The following is a 9,813-nucleotide window of genomic DNA, read 5'->3' as shown; positions in this document are numbered from 1 at the left end:
TTCTTACCTTGCTCTCAGTGGCCCTGAGCCCCACCACACTCTTGGTTCCCACCTGTCCTTATTCAAGCATTCACATCCTCATCAGCTTGTTGCTCATCATCACTATCACATCCCCATGCCTCCCACTCCTTTAGGTTAATCCTCCCACATGGCTCTTCCTTCCTTCTAGCACACTGTGTTTTTCTGTAGCCCGCGGGGTACTACCCTCCCTCCTGTCAGATCCCTGTGTTGTCTTCCAAGCCTAGTCTCCCTAGTCTGCAATCCCAACTTCCACTTTCATCTGCGTGTCCAATGTCCACCCTCTCCCTCAACCATGCCAGCTCCCAAGGGTGAAGGAATAGTTTCTCTCTCTGTTCACAGCTCTCGACTGTGGACGAGCACAGGGAGCGCGAACAGGGTGTGGCTGGGCTGGCTGCCTTTGCTCGGCCGCCCTTAGAGATGGATCCGCTGTTTGGCCCGAGGGCAGGGACGGCCGGCGCTTCGGGGCGCCGACTGGGGCGGTCGGGAGGCGGGGGCGCGGAGCCCAGCCGTGCCGTGCCGTGCCGTGCTCACACTCGGGGCGCGGCGGCGGTGGGCGCTGACGCACGGCGGGGCGGGCGCGGCGCTATAAAGGCGGCGGCGGCGGCGGCGGCGGAGCGGCAGCACCATGGAGAGCTGCCGGGCGCTGGCGCTGTGCGCCGTGGCGGCCGCGCTGCTGCTCAGCGCCCGCGGACACGGAGCGGCCCCGCCGCGCCGCGCGCGCGACCTGGGCCCGCCCGGCGGCGGCGGCGCCTCCCGGGAGAAGGAGCTGGTGCGGCGGGAGCTGGGACGGGCGGGGGGCCCGCCGGGGCGGGCGCGGGGTGACGGCGGCTCTGTGGTCTCTCGGCAGATCGAGGCGCTGCAGGAGGTGCTGGAGAAGCTCAAGAGCAAGAGGGGACCGCACTACGAGAAGAAGTTCGGGCAGGTGCCCATGGTGGGTGTCCCGGCGGGACGGGTCGGGACGGCACCGGGAAGGGCATAAAAAGGAAGGGGAAGGGAGCAGAGCAGAACGAGGCGGGACGGGACGGAATGGTAAAGGAACGGGAAGGGACGGAATGGGGAGAGGACGGGCGACGGGACGGGACGGGACGGGACGGGACGGGACGGGACGGGACGGGACGGGACGGGACGGGACGGGACGGGACGGGACGGGACGGGAAGGGAAGGGAAGGGAAGGGAAGGGAAGGGAAGGGAAGGGAAGGGAAGGGAAGGGAAGGGAAGGGAAGGGAAGGGAAGGGAAGGGAAGGGAAGGGAAGGGAAGGGAAGGGAAGGGAAGGGAAGGGAAGGGAAGGGAAGGGAAGGGAAGGGAAGGGAAGGGAAGGGAAGGGAAGGGAAGGGAAGGGAAGGGAAGGGAAGGGAAGGGAAGGGAAGGGAAGGGAAGGGAAGGGAAGGGAAGGGAAGGGAAGGGAAGGGAAGGGAAGGGAAGGGAAGAATAGGACTGTTCTAGACGGGACGGGACGACACGGGAGAGAATGGGACTAGGCTAGACGGCACGGGACTAGACGGGACAGGACGGGACAGGACTGGGCGGCCGCTGGTGGCGGTGCCACTCACCGCCGGCCGCTGCCCGCAGTGCGACGCCGGGGAGCAGTGCGCCGTGAGGAAGGGGGCTCGCATCGGGAAGCTCTGCGACTGCCCCCGGGGGACGTCGTGCAATTCCTTCCTCCTCAAGTGCCTGTAAGCAGAGGCGTCCCGGGACAAGCCGCCGGGAGCGCAGGCACAGACGTCTGGCTGCCCCGACGTGCCGGCGATTTCCCGCAGCTCCTCCGCCCGAGAAACGCAGCGAGAAGCGCCCGCATCGCCCGTGTAACGCCGTCCGTGACATCCGACATCCGTGGAGCTGTTTTCTTTCTCTCCCCTGCCCTGCCCCAACCCGTCCTCTCCCTCCCCTTCTCCCCTTGCTTTTGTCCGTCCAGAAAAATCCTGGGCCCCGTGCCGTGCCCCGGGACGGGCGGAAAACATCCACCCAGTGTCGGCTGGAGGAGCCGGGGCCAGGGTACTTCCCTGGGGTGGTTGAGGGTAGCAGGGCCAGGTGGGATGCAAGTGTGTCCAAAGCACTTTGGCCCCCTCTCCCTTGCCTCCCCGCTGAGAGGAGCCAGTTCGGCACACCCCGGAGCAAGCAGCCTGCAGCCCTCGGTGGGGTTCACCCGCACCACTGGCCTCAGGCCAAATCCAGCTGAGCTCACCCTGTGCTGTAGAAAATTCGGCATGAGACACTGATGGTGTGCAGGGGTTCCGGCACTAGCCTGGCTGGGGTGGGGCTGGGGGGAAATCAGTTGCTTTACCAGGGTCACCACGGAGAAAAATCTGTCTGGATTCATTGCAAACTACCTGGGGATATCCTACTCATGTTTCTACAATGAACTGATGTATATAAATATGTCTGTCCTCCACAGGTACACTGTGTATTTCAGCAAACTCATAATGTGTTTTAATCCTTTATTTGTCTCTATTAATAAAGTCAGTGTTCTGATGACAGTATTTTGGGTGTTTCAATTCACACATCAGAACCCTTAGCACTTAAAGGGAGAGGCTAAGGTTATCTCCAAAACTACTGTGCGTGTTACTGTGTGCTTTAGCCAGGCTATCAGCTAGGTAGGATAGGACTACAAACCAAGGTTCATGTGCTCTGGTGCTGCTCAGCTGATGTCTACTCCCTCCCCACAGGCACCCAGAGAACTGTGACAAATACAGAGGCTTAGGACCTCAGGTATTTCTTTGGGAGAGAACAGGGTGTATCTCGGCTGCAGGGACTTGTCTAGGGAGCCAGTGAATGGGGGGCAACTTACCATGAGCTGGATCATGTGTGTTACTTTGTGTTTGAGTCCCATAAACAATGGATGCCTGAAGGAACTTCCAGCCTCTCCTTTGTCACAATTCATCTGTGGGTGTCTTTGTGAGAACCTGCTCTTAATTCTATCAGCATGGAGATGAGGGGTTGCGTGGGCCAAGGCAGACACAGGGGAAAGATATACAAGGGAATTTCAGATTTCATGCTGAAGAGAGCACAAATTTAGGTGAGAAGCCCAGAGTTTTGTGAGAAAAAGGCTTCTGTAAGTCATTTGCTTTACTTCTAAACAGTAAGAGCATGTAAGCAATTCTGACTGAAACAAGTACAGAGAAGCTGACTTCAAAGAGACCTGCTACTGCTCAATTTGCTATCCGCATTACTACTACTATTATTGCTGGTATTGTAGTTGCTGGGGTTTATTGTTGTTATTAATTATTATTTTTCAGGACTGGAATGAGTTCTTCTTAACCTGGAGAGGACAAAATAAAGGGTAGCTGAAAACAGTCAGAGTGTTAAGGCTGTTTTAGCAGGTGGGGCCACAATGCTGAAGTATGCCATTCATGGACAAGGGAGTACTGGCCTGGGGGACTGTGCATGTGGGGGAGTCAGGAGTGGAGTGTTAAATTAAAGCAGGAGCCATGGTGCACTTAGTGGGAACACTGTTCAGGGAGGACTTGACAAAGAGAAGTGGGTATGTAGTGAGCTGGGCTAGAGTAGTCAGGAGTTACAGCCAGCTCTGCCTGCAACTTTTGTGACCATGGGTGAGTAATGCCTCTGTGTGATAGTGCATTTGCAGGGCTGGAGCCAAGTGTCAGGTTTTGTAAACTGGTAACTTGTTGTGGATGTTTTTTATAGTATTTCCCAGAGATATTGTAGAAATCCTTAATTTCTCAGGGAATTATGAAATCATTTTTGTAGCATCTCTGGTTCTCATACAAACAATAACAAGGACTTATATTTCAGTATTTTTTATACTCTGGCTGTCTGATGGTCCTGTCAGTATTTACTGTGTTACAGAGCACAGCTCATGAGTATCCATACAACTATATCCTTTAAATCTAGGTTTTTACTTATAGTAGCTAACAGACAGAATGGGTTTTATTGTGTGTATATGGGTATTTATAGCTTATATTTTAAATCCTGGATGTAAGCTAAGCCACCCAGCTTCACTCCTTGGCATTAGTTTCTGTCTGCATTTAATTTTTCCATACAGGATAATTTTCTTATGCTTCCCTCATCTGAAACATCCCCTTTTGCTACCTTATATGGTACAATGTTATTACTTCGGGATCATTCAGAGGTGAAACTGGATTATTAAGGGCTTTATTCTACTCAGCTTATGTGTTGATTTTATAGTTCTTGTTTTGCCAGATTATAGTGCTCAAAATTATAAGTGCAATTTACATAAAGATCAAAACCATAAATCTAGAATCTAATTTAAGGAATAAAGATTTTGGGATTACTTGCATGGTACTGACATTATGACAATACTCTCTGCAATGTTGTGTGCATTAACCTGAGGGCTCTTACCTTGTTGATTATACATGACCACTTACATGACATTACAGATATTTCTATTGTAGAGATTAAAAAAATAGGTCAGGAGAGAAACTTGTGCTGTAAGTCAGGACAGAATTGGCATTTGCATACTTTTCACTCCTGAAATCAATTACATGAAATGATACCAAGGTAGACCCCACATACAACGTATCCAAGACAAGAAACACAGATTTTGAGGGTTCATCTTGAATTTAGACATCAGAGAGAGCTATAAGAAATTCTGGGTTCAATAAATATGGTTCAGAATTAATGTGTTTACTGAGTATGAAGTAGACAAACCCAGCTGCTTCAAGTCCTATCATATTAGAAGTCAACAACAGTAAATCTGCTTGCCTCCTGTCAACTCCATCTGAAGAACAAATTTTTCTTTTTGTCTGAATATTCCCGCTAGAAAGAGATGTGAAAACTGTTCCTGACAGGCTGGTTGTCAGGTTATTTCTTTCTGTGTGGTGGGTTGACCAGCAGGTTCAGCCGGGCCCACAGCCCAGGGGATCAGTGCTGTGTGTCTGGGTGACTCACCAGTTTCAGAGGCTTCTGGCAGCTCCCAGGTACTTGGGTTTGTCTAAAACATTATCCCTGTTTTAAGCTACTCTGCACATGAAGATGGAAGCATAGCGAGACATCATGAAGAAGTCTAGCAAAAAGGTGTTAATTCAAGAAAGTGGTATATATAACTGCTATCTGAAATAAATAAAAATTAAATATCATGCTAGAAATCAAGGAATCCATGCAGAAACCCAAATGAAGAAGATAGCTGAACATAAGGCAACTGGACAAAGAGGCCCAGCCAGTCTGTCCAGTTTGTCTCTTCCTTGCTATCTGTGGGCTTTCCCCATGTCATACCTGCTAGCACAGTGTGATCCTCCTTCTTCTAGAGCAAACCTCTTCCCAGACACCACAAAGTCAAAACTCAAAGATAATCAACTTACAATAATTATCTGCAGCTAAGTCTTCTCCAGGAGGCTCTACATAATTCTTGGGCTTGGTGTTCCTGGTGGAGGCAGGCACTGTTCTGCATTAACCAGCATTTGGAAAATGTATGCCTATGGGTGGCAGCCCCTGGGTAACAGATTGCACAAGCATTGAGAGGAAAACTGAGGTTCACATCGGAAGTCACAGAGTTTGAGGTAACATTGCATGGATAAAATGTGTTTCACATATACTGGACATTTTCTCCTGAGGTGGATTTTGCTGTTTCTCAGATTCTGGGTGTTTTTTTGTTGTTGTGGTAGGTTTGCTATGTTCCCCCCTCTTTCCTCACCCCATTTCTTTCAGTACCTCCTTCTCTGAGTTAGCAGAGAAAATAGCTATGCACTAATCAACACTGATTGATAGAATATGTGGATGTTCTCAAATGTTCAACTTTTTTGTAACTTGTATAGAAGTACATGACATTGCATCCAGCCAGTTGCTCTTCCTTGCAGGGTTTCAGTTTAACAAAAGTAGTGGAGACTTTATGCCTCTCTGTTGGTGGTGGCTCCACCACAGATTGGAGCTGGGCAAAAATGGAGCCAGCAGAAGAACAAGAGGTGGCAGTGTTGTAATGGAATGACATTCTCAGCATGCAGCTGTCTCTCATCTAAATGAGTGTGTTAGCTTAACAGTGATGAACAAGATTTTGGGGAACGGATGACTGTTTTTTAATTTATTTTTTTTTAATTACAATACAGCAATCTGGAACACACCACCATACCTTGCCTGTCTAGAGAATCTGTGACCTCTTACAACTCCCAGCAAGTCACCCTTCAGATCTAGGTCTCTAGGAAATGTGGTAACAACTCTTGCTGGGAAGGGAGGCTGCACAGAAAGAGACTAAGGAACCTGAGCAGCCTTCCTTCACCACCTCCCCCAGATCCCTCATCCCGTCTGTGTGAGCCCTTTTTCAGCTCAGATCTGGGCCTTCAGATTTTGGCAAGATTGTGCAGAAGGTGTGTGGGACCTACCTGGAGCTCTTCCACACAGTCTGTCTGCAGTAGCAACCATAATGAGATGGAAAATGGAAATGAAAATATAAATACTGATTAAGCATTCAAGGGTGGCCCTTTTAATTCCTCCCAAGTAAATGGCAAATACTCTTTTGTATGCAGTAATTGACTTGATTGCAACTTGGAGATCCTGCCTGTTTTGCCCAGGAGGCAGACAGTATTCTCACTTGCAAGCACTACTGTAATAGAATGACCACAACCACACAGGAGCCAGACTTTGTCCCAGTCTTCCAGTCTCCTGTGATTGTCTTGTGGGATCCTACAGGATTCACAGAAATTATCACACCAATGCAAAGAACCAGCTGTTGGGTTCCAGCTGTGAACCACAAATTACATTTCAGGGTCTGGCACAGAGAGTGGATGATGGTGAGGGCTCCTTTCTATGCCTGGGAAGACTGTGCTAAGGCACACAGAGAACAGGGAGATGATTTGAAACAGCCAGCACAGCTTCACCAAGGGCAAGTCCTGCCTGGCCAACCCAGTGGCCTTCTGTGGTGGAGTGACAATATATCTATCTGGACTTCTATAAGGCCTTTGACACGGTCCTCCACCACATTCTCCTCTCTAAATTGGAGAGAGATGGATTGGATGGGTGAACTGCTTGGTGGATGAGTAATTGACCACATGGTCACATCCAGAGGGTAGTAGTCAACTGCCCAATGTCCAGATGGACATCAGTGAGAAGCAGTGTCCCGCAGTGGTCTGTATTTGGATCAGTACTGTTAAAAGTCTTCAACAAGGACACAGACAATGGCATTAAGTGGAGGTTTGCAGACATCAAGCTGAGTGGTGCAGCTGACATTCCTAAAGGACTGGATGCTGTCCAGAGGGGTCTGGGCAAGCTCAAGAAGGGAACAGAAATCGAATGAGATTTTTAACAAGACCAAGTTGAAGGTGCTGAACCTGGGTCAGGACAACCCCCAGTATCAGCACAGGTTGGGCATGAACAGATCAAGAGCAGCCCTGTGAGCAGGACTGGGGGGTGCTGGTGGGTGGGAGGCTGGACATGACCCAGCCATGGGCACTCCCAGCCCAGAGAGCCAAACGTGTCCTGGGCTGCATCCAAAGCAGTGTGGGCAGCAGGGGAGGGAGGGGATTCTGCCCCTCTGCTCTGCTCTGATGAGAGGCCACCTGGAACCCTGCACCCAGCTCTGGGATCCCAGCACAGGAAGGTCATGGACCTGCTGGAGTAGGTTCAGAGGATGGCTATAGAAATGATCAGAGGAGTGGAAAACTTCACCTGTGAGGAAAGACTGAGACAGTTGGGATGTTCAGGGAACAGAAGGCTACAGGAAGATCTTTCTGCAGTCTTTCAATACTCACAGGGGGCTTTTCATAAAGATGGGCGCCGCTCTTGGCAGGGCGTGCTATAATATGACAGAAGGCAGTGTTTTTAAACTGAAAGAGGGTAAATTTAATTTCCATATAAGGAAGTAATTTTATTATGACAGTGGCATAAAAAGGGCACAGGTGTCTCAGAGATGTAGCAAGTACCCCAGTCTGGAAATACTCGCGGTCAGGCTGGACAGGGCTCTGCAACATGATCTAGTTGAAGTCCCTGCTCATTGCAGGGAGGTATTGGACCAGATGGCCTCTAAAAGTCCCTTCCACCACAAAGGATTTATTCTATGACTCTATAAAGAAGACACATCATACCCTACCATTCTTCACAATAGACTTATTAACTCTAGTTAGTGGTCATGTGCTGATTTTCTCCCTTATGAAGCTGGAGCTCTAGGATGTCTGTTTGCACTGATCTGGCTAAAGTACATTTCCACTGACTAACCTTCCAGACCATTTAGAATTCATTAATGACATGCAATTTGCAGGTGTCTCAGCACATGCCACAGCATACGTCACAGTTGAGATGGCCACGATACACAGAGTATCACCATGCAATTTCAGGAGGCTTTAAGCATCTGCCCATACAGAATAACATCATATCACTGCAGAAGGCTGCAATCAGCTGGTCTTCTCAGTCTTTAGCCCAACCTTTTATACTCCTCATGTCCATGCATTGCACTTGTGTGCTTTTTGTTCCCTTTGATGATCCATCAGTGCAGCTGGGCACTCATTGCTTTCAACGCTGCTCACCTGCTTCTCACAGCTGTAGTCCACTGGGGATGAGGCTCAGCCACAGTCCCATTCCCAACTACCCCAAACTGTGTACCCACATTCAGGTACATTCTTCCCTGTTGTATCAGCTAGAAATTTATCTGCCGAAGAACTCTGTAGAGCAATCATACATTTGTTCACCTCTTTTTTTAATAGCCTGTCAGGGTTTTTTTCTTTTCTGTCCTTGTTACATGTGGAATTCTTTCCCATTGAGTTGCTAGGAAACACTGATGGCTGGGTGTTTGAGACGGTACTCTGGTTTTTGGGAGTTTCTCTCAGGGGGAAGCGAGAGGGGGCGGGGGGGGGGGCGGATAGGAGGGACAGAGATACCGCAAGAACAGAGGCAGGAAAAAAATGGGGTTGGGGAGTTGCGGATTCTCTCTCACTGGGCTTTGAAGGAGGACGGTCGGACTTGCGGCTTCGGGAAAGGAATTTGCTGCCATCACCATACCCCAGCCAGGAGCTGCTTTTCTTCTGCCGCTGGGTCGCGCACCCTCCTCTGCCCAGGCATCCCGCAGGTTCCACCTATTGCTGTGGAGTTTCTGATACATCTTGTCCACCACCGCTGGGTTTCTGTTCATCCCTGCCGTCCCAGCTCGGTGCTCCCAAGTGCTGCTCGGCACCAGGACCGGCCGCCCCAGGCTGGTGAGGCGCAGCCGCTCCTCCATCCCCGCCCGCCCGGGCCCGGCCGCCATCGCCGCGCGCTGCCCGAGCCCGCCCACAGCGCCCCCGCGGCCGCGGGGAGTCCCCGCGCCTGCCCCGCCCGCCGGGAGCAGCGCCCCTGCCGGCCGCGCCCGGAACTGCAGCACAGGGGAGCGCGCAGGGCCGAGGCGGCCGCGGCCGGGTGCGGGTCCGGGTGCGGGTCCGGGTGCGGGTCCGGGTGCGGGTCCGGGTGCGGGTGCGGGTCCGGGTCCGGGTGCGGGTCCGGGTCCGGGTCCGGGTGCGGGTGCGGGTCCGGGTGCGGGTGCGGTCCGGGTCCGGGTGCGGGTGCGGGTCCGGGTGCGGTCCGGGTCCGGGTCCGGGTCCGGGTGCGGGTGCGGGTCCGGGTGCGGGTCCGGGTCCGGGTCCGGGTCCGGGTCCGGGTCCGGGTCCGGGTCCGGGTGCGGGTCCGGGTCCGGGTGCGGGTCCGGGTGCGGGTCCGGGTCCGGGTGCGGGTCCGGGTGCGGGTCCGGGTCCGGGTCCGGGTGCGGGTCCGGGTGCGGGTGCGGGTGCGGGTCCGGGTCCGGGTCCGGGCCCCGACTGGCGTTAACGCAATGCTGGTGTTTGTTTGCTTTGTCACACACACTAGCAATGAACTGCTATTCCTAGTCTCATGTCCTTTTGCCTGAGGGCCCCTTAACTTCA

The 9,813-nt window shown here is 52.1% G+C and overlaps 1 protein-coding gene across 1 annotated transcript; it reads left to right on the top strand.

Annotated features, from left to right (window-relative positions):
- The first annotated feature begins 560 nt into the window (after positions 1 to 560).
- On the top strand, positions 561 to 2,499 carry CARTPT (CART prepropeptide). The gene is made up of 3 exons (XM_030258462.4): positions 561 to 790; positions 869 to 952; positions 1,592 to 2,499. The coding sequence occupies exons 1-3, from the start codon at positions 647 to 649 to the stop codon at positions 1,697 to 1,699; spliced, it is 336 nt and encodes a 111-aa protein (XP_030114322.1). The 5' UTR covers positions 561 to 646; the 3' UTR covers positions 1,700 to 2,499.
- Positions 2,500 to 9,813: the final 7,314 nt, after the last annotated feature.

This window comes from Taeniopygia guttata, chromosome Z (assembly GCF_048771995.1).
Source record: "Taeniopygia guttata chromosome Z, bTaeGut7.mat, whole genome shotgun sequence".
Lineage (NCBI taxonomy): Eukaryota > Metazoa > Chordata > Aves > Passeriformes > Estrildidae > Taeniopygia > Taeniopygia guttata.
Note: the sequence above shows the minus strand (reverse complement) of the source record. Positions and strands in the feature narration are given on the sequence as shown.